At 42.0% G+C, this 17,285-nt stretch overlaps 1 protein-coding gene across 1 annotated transcript in view; it reads right to left on the bottom strand.

Annotated features, from left to right (window-relative positions):
• The window catches only part of LOC105693312 (RNA polymerase II elongation factor Ell), a 56,100-nt gene extending 38,815 nt beyond the window's left edge, over positions 1–17,285 (bottom strand). Inside the window, exons 1-2 of the mRNA XM_012413152.3 lie at positions 16,709–17,285; positions 2,128–2,175 (exon numbers count right to left, since the gene is read on the bottom strand). Of these exons, the coding sequence (XP_012268575.1) occupies positions 2,128–2,175; positions 16,709–16,840 (180 nt within the window). The 5' untranslated portion in view covers positions 16,841–17,285. The remainder of the gene's footprint in view (positions 1–2,127; positions 2,176–16,708) is intronic.

Below are 17,285 nucleotides of genomic sequence, written 5' to 3'. Positions count from 1 at the left end.
TAAAAACGACTACTGAGCAGAGATTATTAAATCAATTCTTCTTTTCACTCGGAACAACGATACACGTACAGTTCGCGTGATTTCCGGTCCGTAAAGTTTCAGGTGAACTGCGATTTTCAGACGGTGCTCTTAAAGAACCGTGTAGGAATTCTCGAGGAATCATTATCCGTGTGGCAACCTTACGGGAGCAGGAAAAAAAAAGACTCGAAATTTTTCTCTACATGCTTCTTTTGAATGAAGTGAGGTAAGAACTAAGATAACGTCCGGATAATATCCACGTATTTTTCCTCGTCCGAGTAGCAACTCAAGATTAATACTGCAGGACCTTCGAGGTACAACCGATAAAAGTGACTTCCTATTTACACAAAGCTTTTACGCAGCGGTGGTTTCCGAGAGACTGGATTGCGCCAGAAGATATCCGTACGATTTGAATATTACGTCCCTTATTGTATACATGTATGGGGCGTTCTACGTCAAGCAGGCCACTTGTTCTGAAATTTTTTGGTAACTTTTAGACATCTTGAGGGGTCTCAGAAACCATGCTCAGACCACTTATTAACGCCAAAATTCGGGCTAAAATTCAATGTTTTTTTTTCAGGGTTTTTGGGGTGTTCTGACGTACCCCAAAAATTCGAATCTGAAAACCAAGTTCGTCTATCTGCCAAGTTGGTCGAGTTATCGCCAAATTTTCGATTTTCAGAGCAGAAAAATGGAGATATCTCGATGGGAAAAATTCGTAGCTCCATTTACTCAACGGATTCGTGTTCCTGGGGTCAAACTACATTAGAAAACCGTCATACGATCGATTTTAGAAATACTTGATTTTTGGCCCAAAAATCGAAAAAATTCAAAGGGGTACCCCTTGGAGTTTTTTCAATTTTGGGGTAAAAATCAACATTTTTTTTTCTTGGGTTCCCTATGCTATTCTTGTGTATTTTGATCTCAGGAATTCGAATCCAAAAGCCAAATTGATCTATCTATAAAATTAATTGAGTTATCGCCAATTCGTCAATACAGAAAGTCTGAGATGTCGAAAAATTTTCAAGTTCGAAGAATATTTTGGAAAAAGTGGCCCATTCGACGTGGAATGCCCCATATGGTATAAAGTTGTTGCTCTGTTTCTTTCGACGTTATAAAATATTGTACATACAATAATTATTTTTTATGTTCAATATTTCCCTCCACTTTTTTCAAAGACCTCGGAAAACCTTGACACAGACAGAACAGCCTCGACGTCCCTGAATACAACAGAAGTAGTAGTAGCAGCGGCAGCAGCAGTAGCGAATACGAAGCGACAACTGTATTATACCTACGACTATGCAGGAATATCAAAATGTCATGCGCGCACCGATTGCTAATGGTAGTTCAGGGAATACATCGCGGTCAGAATCGAACTTAAATTGTTTTAAATTATGCCATGTCAATTTGTATAAAATAGCCGGTCAGCGCCCTGTTAATTTTTTAACGAAAGATAGCCGCGGAAACATCGTCGTTCGGTTACGAAAGATCGTATGAAAATAGAAAAAAATGAAAAAAAAAAAAAAGTACGGAAATCAAATGAACGCGTGTTACAACTACACGTTCCGTTGAATAGAATCGTGTAACGAGCTTAAAACTAACTTAATGTACGGGTATAACCCACCCAACTGAAGTTGACGTACAAAGCCAGTCATTTACTTTTAGTACACATATAATGCGCATCGCATGAAAATCGAAGCAAACAAAACTTGTTGAAGCTCCAAGCTATTTACCAAAACTGTAATTATATAGTTCTACCGCGTACGGTAAATTCGCCTTCCAAGGAGATAAGAGATTTACGTCAAGTTTATGAATATTCCACATAATTTCGAGCATATTTGCAATTCACTCATTTCCAATTGCTGAATGAGATAAATTTTATGTTCATTAATGTTACGTCGCGCGTACGGTGATGAGACAGCGTGGGGTGATTTTTGGATTTTTTTCTCTCTCATGACATCACATGCTCAAGTTGTAGTACGTAATGACAAAATGTAAGTCGATTCGTTACACAGGCGCAACGAAGTAACGCGAATGACTCAAAGTTTTTCGGTTAAATTTTCTCTTTCGAATGCACACAAATACACATATGAATATAAAAGCACTTACTCCTTCGTTTCCTAGGAACTGTATGGTAGGGTTGTCGCTCGTCTTATTCTGTAAAAAGCAGAAAAAGAAATATTGTAGATTTGCAATGTGATGGATTTTCTTATGAATTGCACATTCGAATTGATTAGGATTTATCGATTTTCTCTTCCGCATGTCAGCTCTCGATACAATCGAACGTTGCAAATTACCCGAAGATAACACCCACCGTGCACTTGGTTCATTGCTCGAGTTAACTAATTCAATAATTAATTAACCAAGCAATCAAATAATCAATAAATCATTCAACTGTCTATACTTGTGTTGCGGAGGTGCAACGTTACAGATTCAGAATCGTAGAGTGATTCGAGCTGAAAGAGGAATTTTATTACGGAGGCGTATATCGCAAGGAACCGTAGAGAAGAACACGGACCAGGACAAAAAAATTATCGAATTCGGTACGGATCCATAAATTCTCGCGCGATTTCCTCGTTAATTTGTCAAAACGAGACACGCGTATGAAATTCGCCTCCGGAATTCCCCGATGTTCATCGACTCCATGATCACGGTGTAAATTCACGACGTGCGGTTCGATCGGATCTCAATTATTTGTTCGCTATTTCGAAGACCATGGCCCAAATAAACCACGGCGAACGAGCAACCGCCGAAAGGAAAGATCGACCATCGTATTATTTTCGCCCGAAGCGCAACGATGTGCGCGAGCATTGAAATGAAGAAGGGGGATATCGATCGAAGTGAAAAATAAATCGTAATATTACTGCGATATAGGCGTAGAAAAATAATGTGATTCCATACGGAAAGGATAAAGAGATGCGACGGAGGAATATCGACGTGACGTGAGATCGGATACCCAAGATGGCTGCTACTCGTCGTTGATCATGGCGTCAAACATACGTGCCCCTGACATTTAAAATTACAAACCCAACCGAACGGATCGATCCAGGAAAGTTCGCCGTCTGTGACAACAGTTGTATACACCGTATACATAAAAACGCTATCGATCTTTCGATCTTTCGACGATCTCGGTAGATTAGCATTGGATTACTCTTTACCGACACCTTCGAATATAATTGGGGTGCAGCAGGGTTGATACGAACGGGCGTTAGCCAAGTTTCATCTCTTACACCCTCCGAATTCCCGATAACCGTACGCGTACGTCAAATTATAATAATTGTATCCCGCGTCGCGGTAACAAGTCTACCGCAGGTCTCGCTTTTCATTAGTACTTACACATATGGTAGGTAAGGTAGTTATAATTAATTAATCGTTCGGGAACCATTCTTCGATTAATTGAGTACGACGTCAGAGGTGGATCATCGGACAATGAGCGTACCGTACCGGCATGTCGCTTGTTAGCAGCGAAATTAGTGAGCGGAGTCGATCCATCCCGTGCACGGCGATGTGCTCTACCTACATACACGTACGAACGGTGTACGCGTTATATCGTAGCCTCTGTTACACGAGGAGAAATTGCCGAATTCCGTACACATTTCTGCTGCCTGTACACGTCTCTCTGTGTTCCACGTACACACCGACGAGCTGGACATTCGCGTAACGCATGATGCGGTACATTACAGGTACGTAACTGACATAGGTGCGATATACGCCCACGAATACGAGCCATCGGCATTGGAAGCTACCTGCGGCGGATTTCCCAGGACTTTGGCACCAAACGTATACGGCGCATTATATACGACACGACTCCGTTGGCTGCGCAAGGATACCTATTTTTCTTTTATCGATGTGCCGCGGTATAGATAGCGTATGTATATACATATACATCGACTGATCCGAGAGCTCGCGGCGCGTGCAACTTGGGTATATATCGGTATAATATATAGGAGGCCTTAAAAGGGAAAGCAGTCTATACGACGATCGTGAATGTGTATAGATATATACGTACAGCGATTTATGCTCAAAAGTATTCTGCAACACGTTATGGGTATAGTTGAAGAAGAATTTTTCTTCGGCACGCGCGATGTAGATGAAGAAGAAAGAAAAAAAAAAAAAAATACCAAAAACCGAAATCTGAAAGGTTTTGCATATCGATACGGGAGGTAAGACGATCGCGGACATCGCGAATACGTGACGGTTCGTTGCGAACCGTTCAATCGATAGAATTCGATCTCTATATTCGCGTGTAATCAGCTTCGCGGCGATTTCAATCGCAGCTCTAGCTACGCCATAGCAACAGCGTATCGTTACAAATGTCCTTCGATCGTGAGTAATACTATGCAAGGATATTCCCGCATTTCGCGTCGTTAGAATCCCTCGGAAGTTTATCTACCGTAAAAATCGCGATCAGAGGACCGTCGAGTGTTGAATGACCTCGAAAAATGATCCGAAAACAATTTTCCTCAAAAACCAAAAGCCTGATTATCATTTTACGGCAAAATCATTTCCGTATTCAATCTGATCGGCGAGTATTAGTCACCATTTCAATGTACATCTGGTACACGAAGTTCCGGTATTATGTAATTTTTCTTCAAGGAAATTGATTGCACACGCGTGTCACGTGTCTAATAATGCTTATTCATCTTGTATTCTTTTCTTTATTCTATATTTTTCTTAGCGTCGACTCGCGACGGATTTTTTCCGCTCGATTATATTGACTCAACAGCTGGGTTGCTTCGTTCTTTGATCGAACGAAGGTAATCAATCCTCGACTGGATTCGAGCGGATATTATGGTACGGTATAAAGGGCCGTGTGATGCAGGATTGTTACGTACGATGGGTGTGGAGGGTAAAGCTAGGAGCGGAAGAACCGAAAAGGAGTCTTATCGTACGGAAAACTCGTGGGGGCTACTACCAACGCGTTGGCTCCCCGTAGTCGGAACTCATTTCACTGACGCCACCCGCGGGCGGCGTCGCGACGTCGTACCGAATCGAGGGGATGAGACGGAATGAACCGAGTCTTTTTTCCTCCTTACTCTCATTTTTTTTTTTTTTTTTGCCTCTCCGTTATTTTCTTTTTATTTTCTAGCCGTAAAAGCCCGGTGTGGGTGTACAAAGTGGCGAGAGCGTAGCGTAATTTTCATCCTTTTCTCGCCCATCATTTTCTTTGTTCCCCGCACGTGTACCATATTTATTCCGAATTGATAATATCGGAGGCGTGATGGGGCCGGTAAGAAAAAGATGAAAAGCTCGATCCCTGACCTATCCCGTTTTCACTTTGTGCAACACCAATTGAAATTGATAACTGCATCGTCGCCGCGCATCGGGTTACGTAGTAGAGATCGTTACGTCACGTGACCGTAGGTTGTCGAACGGCAAACTCACATTCAGTGCATATCGCAGCTGATAAACGAAGGACTTTAAACACACGTATATCCGTAGATACTAAATGAATAGTGCGTATTATCTCAAAAGACATAAACCTCCGAAAACGATCACACTGTATATAAATACGTGTGTGCACTTGAGTAACACTTTTATTGGTCGTCGTGTGGTTTGAAGATGTGATAAGAATCCGGTGATAGCCGGTCTGAAATGTTTTTTCAACAATCCTGTGCTACAGGTTGACCTTTTTCTGTTTTTCTCGTTTTCCATTCCCCTCGGGATTTTCCCCTGATTAACGGGGACGGTCATGGTTTCCCTCAATATCGTTAGATGTTAATCCGTGCATTGTATACGGTACATGTTCGCTCGATGATTGTAATACCGCGGTTTTTCGAAGAAAAATATGTGTACGTATACCGATAAACATTCCATCTATCTTCGATAAGGATATTTTTCCAATCTTATTTATTCACCCTTAGCCACAGAGTCGGTGACCCATTTCTATTATTGTTATTAATAAAGAGGTATAAAAAAATAACCAATAAATAACAAAAATATAACCGCTATAGGTTTATATAATGTGATATACATATATTTTCATGATACTCTGTCTTTGTATATGCAGTTGCAAGGTAGTGGACTGCGCATACGATAATATTTCGAATTGATCGTACGTAAATTTGCATCGAATATTTTTTTCTTTATCTTCATTAAATTTATTGGTTCGTGGATTTCTCGTTAAAAAACACACGAGTGTATATTATGTTTTACTTTATTGTTTGTATGTTTTTTAATATTCTGCAACGCACGTATAACATAACCGCAACGGATATATATAAAGAAAAACGCGTTCGCTCTTATAATGATATCCTGATAAAATTAATTAACGTGACATTGTTATGCCTAATGACGAAAATTTACATTCCGTTGCAGTCATTGTGCAATGTACAGAGAATACCGTTGTAACAAATTACGTGTGTAATTTCTAACGCGAGATATTGATCTGAGAAAAAAAAAAGAAAAAAAAAAAAAAAACAGTCAAGAATTCACACGCGATCGTGCATATAATATAGCGATTAAATTGAGAATCTAGGAAATTGGCTGGTAAATTTTTACGCAATCTTAAAAAATTCCAGCTGAAATTCTTATGGTGCGGCAGAATCTCGGAGGGATTAAGAAATGGAATTGCTCAACCCGTTGCAACGCAACTGTCCACTCTATAGATGCATATAGGCACATTTAAATGTATAAATGTAATATTACAGATTTATGATTGTATATAGTTAATCGCGAATTAAGAGTTGAGCATAGTTGCCAGGTTGCAATTATTTGCAATCAATTCGGCAACGTCGCCAACTGGTTCACTTTCTCTCGCTCGGTGGCCCCGACGACGACTGTTGCCGGTCAGGTTTGAATCGACCGATCGCTGAGAGTGCGACTGCAGAAACGAAGGAATTATAACCAAACCTATAATCGCACCTCACCTATGCACGCCGTAGATACGCCTGCGACAATAATTTCGAAATTTTACAGAAAAACCGATCGATTTTGCACACAGGACTTGCACAATCGTGCAATCAACACCGCGGGATGCGGAACTCCGAATCGACAAAATTTTCTTCTTTCAACGAGAACCACTTTTCCTCGCGAACCCATTTGGATAAATTGATGAACCACACGGTCTACGTTTTTCGCAGCAACAAAGGGCACGAATTCAGAAAGCTATTTAGAAAATGCGTGGAACCGAGCGTTATTATAATTTCACACCTCCGGTAATTTAAAAGCATCTATTTATTATTTTCCTTTTAATTTTTCTTTTCTACTCTCGCTGTGAAGTTGAAAAAAAGAAGAAAGAAATGATATCCTTGCGACAGGAGGAACAGCAACAGCTAACAATCTTACAATCAAAAGTCGTTGGCCTTTTCTCATAGCCGTCGCCGCATTGTTGGGCGTCGCGACGTCGTCGAGTATATCTTTGTGTCTGCTGAATTCATACACCGTTGAATATATTTACTTATTCTTTATTTTTATATGTTCTTTCAGTCGACGTGTGTAGGTGCGTACGAAAACACGAATGAATAAAACAAATTTACACAAGCTCCCATGGGTTTAATTTGGACAAAACTTCTGGACCAACGACTGCGTTATTATACGGGAAACACGCGCTCGCGTTCCAAAGAAATGAGAAAGAAAAAATGGAAAAAGAAGCCCGGGAATCCGAATTTGCCATTCGAATCTATCTATATTGGCGAATATTTAATTTTTGACTCCGAAAATTGCAAGAATGCGAAGTGTAAAGCTTTGTGAACTCAGAAAAATCGCCATCTACCATCAGGCACATAGGATGTGAACCGATATAGGTGTGTACCACTAATCTGCGTCTCTATGGTGTTCATGTGGTGGCGGGTATCTATAACCATATAATTACACCGTCTAATACAAGCGCAAACGGGTATACATATTTATCCCTCATGTGTGGAACAAGGTGTGCGTGTGTAACGGAGTGGTGCCATAGCCTCGCTGCATAACTTGTTCAAGTCCGGGTATTAATAACCTATAATCGACTACCGGCTATGACTATCGATTGTTTACAGCTACCGCACAAACCGGCTGCACACACGCGTCGAAACGGTCTCGGAATTTCATTGAGAAATCGATGCCGAACCAAGAATGAGCATAAACGAATAAATCATAACTTCAAACGGGGTGGCGAGAATAGATGAAATATATTCAAAAAGAAAAAAAAAAAAAGAAGAGATGCTCAACGCAAACGCGTGATCTCATAGTCAGGTATTATAATAATTGAGGAGAAATTTTTGAATTGCGACTGTGTGATATAAAAGTACATAACGCGGGTGTGTATTTCGGTTGTTAGAAGACACGCGCACACGCACACGTGGGAATGTACGACAGAAAGTAGTAGCAGCCCGCCTAGTTTGAAAATCAGGTTTTTAGTCTTTAATTGGTGATTAACCAAAACGTGTGGCTCTGAGTGTCTTCCATAGAATCCGGATAGTAACGAAGATTGTAAAGAATCTGTGTCGATGATTTTATTCAATTCTTTTTATACTTCTCTCGGGTTATTTTTTCTCTTTAATTCTCTCTGTATACCCATGTGGATAGACGCGTGTCTTCTCCCAGGTTAACGCTAATGCAGCAAAAGCAACGATCGCGATACGGTTTCGTTCCGTTAATTAAGATCAGGCAACGAATATTTCCATCTAGTGGGTATACGATACGAGTTACAACGGAAAGGTAACTTCTTTTATACGCATAATTTAAAAGCGATTTAAAACAGTCGCGCGCATCGTACACAACGAGGATAATCAATTCTTCTTCATTTATTTGTTATAATAACTTCGGTTTTTTTTTTTTCTTTCGCGCTAATTAAAGTGCAGTTGTGTGTTCGTGTTTCCATCTACCTTTGGCAAGAGATGAAATGAGTCATACCGTAAAAGTTGAGTCGTTATCTTCGGTCGATTATAATCGTTAATCAGCACAATTAATACGAACAATTGGTAATTACTTCCAAGGATTTAGCAAACAACATTTTCACAACGTGTTCAATTTTTATTCACCTACAGTTGCGCCGTTCACTGCGAATTGCATTACTGGTGTGCTCGTAAACCCGTGTCCCTTGCGGTACGTACGGGGATAGTCTATCCGGAGACTAATCGAAACGAAGACGGGAAAATGAAAAATGGAAAGAAAAAAACGGGAACGAATAAGCGAAAGGTACAAGGTAATATCGGTACCTTTATGAGTATCGTACAGTATATAACATAGGTAGCCTACGGAGCCTGGCAAGGTATAAATCCGGTTTTTCGCATCGGACCGGCTTTTTCTGCTGCTGTTACGACGTGCTCTTCGAAATATCGAGCTCTCGTTAATTAAAATTCAAGCACGCTCGCACATTGCCGCCCTAAAACCAGTCGGCGATGCCTTTTCTCTCTTATATACATCGACCCCACCTACTCCCTTCTTTTCTTTCCTTTCTCTTCGCTTATAAGTTTGTCCCTTCCTTTTCCTTCCTTTTTTTTTCTTTTTTTTTTCAATTCCTCTCCAGCGTCGCCCTTTTCTTTTCCCACCCTCCGTATTAATGTTTGCTCTTCCTCGATTTCCTCAGAGTAGTGCAAGGTATAACGTAAGGATAAGGTATACCGCCCGCGCACGCGTCGCCTCCAACGCCCCTTTTATATTCCCTCTTCCCTTTTTCTTCGTCCAGCTTAGTCTCATTTCGCGTTTGCTTTACTTTTACACAGCCCTTTGCAGAGACGAGTCAAGCCGGTATATAAGGTAAAGAGTATAAAGTAAAACGAGGTGAGCTGAGGTTAGGCGTAAGAGGAATGAAAATAGGACAGGGTATTAAGATAAAGAAATACAGCTGCACCGGCAATATTCCCCGTCGTAAGACGGAGATGTCGAGGGAGTATATGGGACACTGCACAACCACGTGCCGCTGCAGAAATGTTTCACTCCCAAGGAAAAGAAGAAAAAAAAAACAAAAATTAAGCGGCACTAGCTTCGAAGAAGTTTGGAACATTTTTCGGCGACGAAAGATTCGCGACGGCGGGGTCGGTGGTCTTCTCCTGCAGGGTACGAGGTAGGTAGGTAGGTAGAGGTGGGTAGGTAGGTAGATAAAGGTATAGATTTTCGTACAGCGGTGCGAGCAGCCAGCGGAAAAGAATTAAGGGAGAGAAAACGACGAAGGCGACGTTGACGACAACGATGCGGAGTCTAGGCTTTTATATGCGACTACGTACATATCGATGGTGTATACGTATTTGCTCCGTCCGCACCACCTGCCTATAGGGGTGCATTATTTCACATCTCTTCGTTTCCCAAGGGTTATCCCCCTTCCTGCCCCTGCCCCTGCCCCTGCCCCATTCTCATTTTCATTCCCCTTCCCGCCGATCTCTCTCCCGTTCTCTACGCGATGCCGTACCACCGTTCGCCCTTAAAAACCCCACAGTTAGAACCACCGACTGATCCACGATCCACGACCGTCGACCCCTGCGTCAGAAACGACCTGCAGTTATAACATATAGCCACGACGAAGCTATAGCTATATACACGTGGCTGGATATCTGGCTTTCTTGGTTACCAGACGTGAACGTCTGCATTCGCTGAATATGTGTTCGTATGTATACACATATACCTCCATACATATTCACGTATTATATGAGATACATTATGTACGGCGGTGAAAACAGAAAAAAAAAAAAAAGAAAAACCAACGAGAGAAATAAAATGATAATCTTTACGATTTATCTATGATCGAAAAAAATTAAACGTCACCTTTTTTTTCTTTATTGTTTATGAAGCGTGGATTAATTTTTGGTTATTATTATTCCGACAGTGAAGGCGACGTTATTCGACTGAGAACACGTATACCCTCGCATATACCTATACGAGAATAAGCTTTTTACAACCTCGTGTTATTACGCGATGATGTTTCAGTGGGCAGCAAGGCCGAGGAAAAAATACCGTCGTCCGTCAAACGTATAGTATTTATACATCGCGGAGTTGAATTGCCTTTGACAAAAGTTAGCTAACGCCCTTACGTCGTTTGTCCTCTTCAAAAAATTTACGTGCCGTACATACCGTGATTATATCCGATATAATGAAAATAAAAGAGAAGTAAAAACTTTCTCTTCATTATCCACCACCACATCATCGTCTCCGATAAATCCCGATGAAAAATTGAGGATATATCCGGTAATTGAGATCGTCCGATCGATCAATAATCGATAATTATTACATTTCACCGGACAATCATCGCGTAGCCCGGCGTGCGATTGCAATCGCACATAAAATTTGTTAGTCTGAGCGTGGCATGAAAGTTGAAAGAAGGAAATTTTGGTCGTTTTCTCTGATTTTACTCCGGACATAAACCGACCGAGCAACTACAACGGGTAGACCGTGTACTGAATTGTAATTTTATTCTTGAATTCTGAATAAAACGTCTGCGAGCACGATGTGTGTAGACGGTCGCTATACGGACCAAGCGATCAAAACTGAATTTAAACACCATCCTGTTCTCGTACAAGAAGACAATAATCTGTACGAGTCATCACCTATGTAATCGTGCGTAAATTGTATGTATGCACATTGATCTTCTTGTCGCGACAAACCCGAAAGGAAAAAACGAAAAAAAAAAAAAACCAACCAACAGTCGTGGAACCGGGGCGAGTTTCGCGAAGTGCATGACACGAATCGCTTTTTTGTCAAAGCTAGGTGTAAAGCTTGCGACAAATCTACGAGAACTTTTCGTTTTTATTTTTTTTTTCAGAACTCGTTTCCATCCTACATAGTGGGTGCGTTTATATTTACCGTATCAACTTCAAATTAACCGTCATTTCCAGACGTAGTTGCGGTCGAAAGTTTTCCGAAGAGAAGCTGACATTCCCATGAAGGAGGAAGGAAAAATCAAGAAATAAAAAATGAAGGAAAAAAAATTGAAAACGGCAGCAGCGGGGGTGGTACGAGATAATGGTCGTAAATAGACAAGTGTGTATAGGTGGGTGGTAGACGACGGATAGGTAAATAAACGAAACCCGTAATACATAATATGATGCGTTGCTTGCAAGATATTCCAGTCAACGCAGGATGTGCTCCGATTAAAGAGTTAAAAAAATAATAACACGTTAATACGATAACGACGTGACAGCAGCAGCAGCAGCAGCAGCATCAGCATCGGCAGTAGCAGTGGCGGTATTAGCGGCAAAGCGAGCCCATCGCAGCTTGTTCTCGAGAGCAATATCGAGGTGGATAAAAATTGGAAGGGCGGGTGGGGGATCGCGCTACTCGCTATAAATCAAAGTTTAAAGTCGAGCTTACGCGAATCGCGGTCGTTCAAGGGATCGAGGTACACCCGGAAGTTCCTCGCCATAGTAGGTTCATACGCACACGTGTATTTACCGAGCGATCGATCGTCGCCAGCGTTTTTATAGATCGGACTCGAAATAGACGATCTTTCTATACGCCGGGAATTCATATCCATTTCGCGGTTCAAACACACCGTCACCGTACATACCCTACCCACGAGCACGCGGATCGTGTTTGGTACACGGTATGTAGAAACACACGTATATCCCCACCCATGTAATACCTAGCTACATAGCTATGTATAGGTACCGTGTCACCCCGATTACCCTGAAGTGCCTACATTATAGTTACTACACAGCGTAAGAGGAGCAATCCCCACACATAACCAGCCGGTATCAAAATGCGCGCGTGTGTGAAACATACGGATATGGGTGTGCGTTAAACTCGGGGTACAGAGTTGTTGGCAGACCGTTGAGCATGTGGTGGAATTATATACCGTAGCCGTCGCTTCTCCGTCTAAACATAGTCCCCTTTCACCACCTTGCTCTCCACAGATTGTGGCAGGCAAGAGTTCGATTCGTATAAAATATGCTACGTACTCGTAACGAATGCGAAGGTTCCGAGAAAGGAATATTATTACGAGTTACCTATTCTACGTTCCGTCGACCTATCGCAAAAAGTATACGCCGCTCAAATTATCGCAACGCTTAATTCATATCGCCGCGAATTAATGTTCGCGTATCGCCGATGAATTATTTTACAGCGAGAGGTTCCATCGCCGCACCGTTGACCGTAATTGGAATTTGAAAAAAAAGAAAAAAAAAACACAGAAAATAACGTACACGAATTTTCATAATTTTTTGAGAACTCTAACGGTTTCGGTCAAATTCTCCGCGTGTGCGTGTACGTTGAACACTCGTAACGGAAAGTCTTCGGAGCGTGCACGGTGTAAAAGCGACATGTGGCACCGGCGGTTGCAGTTTGTAACTAGTGTGAATAAAAAAAAAAAAAAACGGAAAACGAGGAGAACAAGTCAAACTTATCTAGTTGAGCTATCGATTCATTTTTTTACTTCTTCTCACACCGACTCTACCTCCGCTCCCGATTGTACAGCTTATTTGACTCGTCAATGAGTATCGAGTTCAGCTTACGTACTACTCTCGGTATCTCGGGTCAGAAAACGATGTGTCGTTCGCGGATTAATTGTCGTACAGTTGCATAAACCGAAGTGAAAATGGTAAATTGGGCTAGGGACGCGCGAACGATTATTATACGCGAATATATCGCGCGAACGGCTTGTTAAATATAACGGTAGGACTTGTCTTAATTTATGCCACATTAGCATAGGTATAGTATTCCCGATACCCGAATGATAAAATGAAATTGAATACGCCCGCGTGTGACACAAATATCATAGGGTCACCATCTCGTTCGGGACACCGCATAAAAATAACTAATATCAGCCGATTTTTCATACTCGCTTCATTACAATTGTGAGGAAAAGAGAGAGAAAAAAAAAAACAACTGTTTTCTAACGTTGTACCGATGAAACGGTTGGCATCAATTTTCCATTTCGACGTTATTCGAGTGCGATTTTTACGGCGTTCGCTTAACTTTTTTATAAACCACGGGTACGGCTGGCGAATCCACGTAGTGGTCGGTGGACGAACGTGAGCGCGGGATGAGGCGAGGGGTGATAATCGTAGTATAAGTTAACTTGGCTTCGCGCATTGTACTTGCGTGAACAATAAGCGAACGAGTACATAGCTCGCTGCGTGGTATACAACAACCGAGCGACCGGCAAAAGGCAAGTTATAGCCGCAGAGTTGAGGAGAAATCTGAAATTGCGTAACTTTGGCTATCGCCACTTGGCGCTGTCTTAATATACCCGCGGTAGCTGCCTCATTGTATTTCGATATTTAAAGTGATCAACTTTATCTAATAAAAGATAAAAGGAAAGTATATCGCGATGCGACGAACGGATAATTTTACACCCTTGAGCGCTTTGTACACCGACGGCTTTTTTATTTCCGAGACAATCGAGCGGAGATGGGTAGAATCTGAGAGACTCGCGCGTGTTTGAAGATGAAAAATTCGGGGTCGGGGGGAAAGGAGATGAGAATTAAATCTGCGTGAATTCGCCGGGATGTTACGTGCAAGATAATCGATCGACGCGCGGTCGAGAATTCGAACGGGCGCGATTTCGTCGATGTCGTGGATTCTCCTCGTCTAGATATCATCAAACGGTGTATTTTCTCCGATAAATTTCCGTTGCCGCCGACGTTGGTTTGCCGCGAAAGTCCAAACGGCCGGTCTTGTTTCTTGTTTATTTTTTCGTTTTTAAAACGCGTTCATGCGAAACAACACGAGGACTCGCGAGATCTTTGTAGAAAATATCCACTTTGCTCGATCCCGGTGGGTATCGAGTTCTGAAATACCACATAAGAATTATTCGTTGTTGCGTCAGGCGCCGATCTGCGACGTAATTCAATACCGACTGTGACGTAGTTCACTTTTTTCTCATACTAACTTTCGATTAATACCGACATCGCGATCCTGTGTATTATAAAAGGTTTGTTTCAGGCGAAAATTTCGATAGTTCCCCTCCGCAATAAAACAATTTCGCCCACGATTCAATCGCATGAACTCGAATCGAGAGCAACATCGGATTCGGTGATAGCGGTGTGAAAAATCGTTATCCCGACCTGCACGTACGATTCGTTCGATTTACCAGTTCGAAACAACAGTCGTTGTATGATAAATGGAATATAAAAATAAGTTTTCCGATAGGCGGTGGCGACGACCAGATTGATAAGGAAAACGAGCTTCTTATAGGCGTTCGCGTGTTTCAATTATTCGGTAACCGCACGACGTTGTTAAAGCTTTTGAATAATGTTTACTAGGAACCGCAGATACCGTCGTCGATTATCAACACAACACAGCTGGCTGCATAGATTTCCTCAAATTACTCCCGTTTCGTACATTCGGCATCGTGTGTACCGATTCACTCGACTGTGGGAAGTTTCGATCCAGATTTCGAGGAACGCGATTTTTTTACGCTCGTTTCTTTCATTTATTTTTTTTTTCTTCGTCTTTCACCCGCACCGTTTGGATGTAATTTTAGTATCTCTTTTGGATTTCCACCTTCCCCTCTTGGCGAATATCGTATTCTCGGAGTTCTCTTAGCCACGTAGTGATGTTGTCTTGGTATAATTTTAGCCGCAAGTGTATTCAGTAGGTGGTTACAGAAGACAGAAATAACGCATACCAATTCAGGCTAGAATTTCTGCGTGAAACGTCGCGAGTTTACGAAAAACTTCGCCGTGCGTACGTTGTTCTCCTTTTCCCTGCCTACGTAGAGCAGCAGCAAATTCAACGTTACGCTTGGTGAAACTTTTCAGCTCGGAGGGTTCGCACCGACATCACCGCGGGGGGTGAGACACGAAATAAAGACCCCCGGATAGACGAATTGCCCGACATAATCCCGACAAACGCCGATTTTCAACCGGGGTAAGAAAAAAAATAATGATGAAGAAAAGTGACTTTCGTGCCCGGAATGCGATATTCACTCGACTACGAAGACGACGAAGACGACGACGACGACGACGACGACGAAGTACGTGTACAACAATCGCAATAACCCAATGCGACAGCAGAACTTCGTCATCCGTGTCAATGTCTACAGCTAATAAAGAGTGTAACCGAGCAGCTTAAACTCCGAATGATACTTATGCTACGATCGTAATCTCGGGGTGGATGGAAATAAGAAAATAACATTCGTCACGCACTGCTCGCAACTCGTAAGAACGCCTGCAGCAGCAGCAGCAGCAATTTCAGTGTTGATATCGCCAAGAGTTCATTGATTTGAGTAAACAGGTGAATCGCGAAGACCGAGAGAGAGAGAGAGATGTGCGATCGACGAAGAAGCGTCTCGAAGCAGCAATTACGATCGGATATTTCTCATTGGTATTTAAATAATTAAAGGACGAGCACTGGGCGAACGCTAGAAGTAGTGGTCGGGGGGGCCTTTAAAAGAAAACTGCGTGACAACTGGTAACATTACGTAATATCGTTGTCAAACCATACGGAACTGTCCGATGTCGAAGTTAGAGGAACTCGGGTATTATTGGTGCTTTTAAAATTCACGGGGAGGCGTACGATTTCGGGGTAACAATACGGGTAAAAATATTGAATAGAATTCGAGGAGACAGCTGCGTCGACGTGGCTGTGAATTTTCGAGTCGGTTTTACCGAAACTACCGACGTCTGATCGGTGGCGAAAAAATGCCCCGAGGCTAAAATAATGTCGAGAGAATATCGTACGGAGGTTTAAACTAATTTACACCGCTGGTTATAAGAAATTTTCGACGAAATATGGCTACCCGTGTCCTTCTTCTTTCATCCATTACGACACACGTACTTACAGGGCGGTTTAAACAACCCGTAATTATGGCCAATATTCATTATTTCAAACTCACCCTATTGCGAAGGTAGTCCTCGATCGCCCGGTACGCAGAATCGGTCAGTTTCACAAATATTAACGACTTATTTTCATGAAAATTACTATGCGATGACAAACCATACTGGACACCTGCCACCAGCGCCGCCATTTCTAACTTGGTTCTCTCACACCGAAGACCAGCTGACGTCGGCTAGTCAAATTAAACACTCTTATTCAACGTTGATACCTTACGCTATTTATTTATACAATTCAACTAGGTTTACGCTCGGTTTATTTAATATTATCCGTTTTTTTGTCTCCTCTCGCTTGTTAATTTTACCGTATCCCGTTTCTTGACTCTTTTTCTCGCCTCTATTTATTTGTAATATTTAGTATTATTTGAAAAACGGTATTACACCACCGCGAAGACACGCGTTCCTCCGGGTCTTCGATGACCCGCCGCGATAACACCCTTTAGTATTTATTTCGTTACATATTAACGACAGGACACATGTTTTATTCCAGATTTTCTCTTGATTAGAAGAGAGCTGTACTCTTGTGTTCGTAAGAAACTACAGACTTTCCACGGCCACCTGGTGGGCAGGGCTTACAAG

This window comes from Athalia rosae, chromosome 1, assembly GCF_917208135.1.
Source record: "Athalia rosae chromosome 1, iyAthRosa1.1, whole genome shotgun sequence".
In the NCBI taxonomy this organism is placed as follows: domain Eukaryota; kingdom Metazoa; phylum Arthropoda; class Insecta; order Hymenoptera; family Athaliidae; genus Athalia; species Athalia rosae.
The sequence above is the reverse complement of the archived record's forward strand: the minus strand, read 5'-3'. Positions and strand labels throughout refer to the sequence as shown.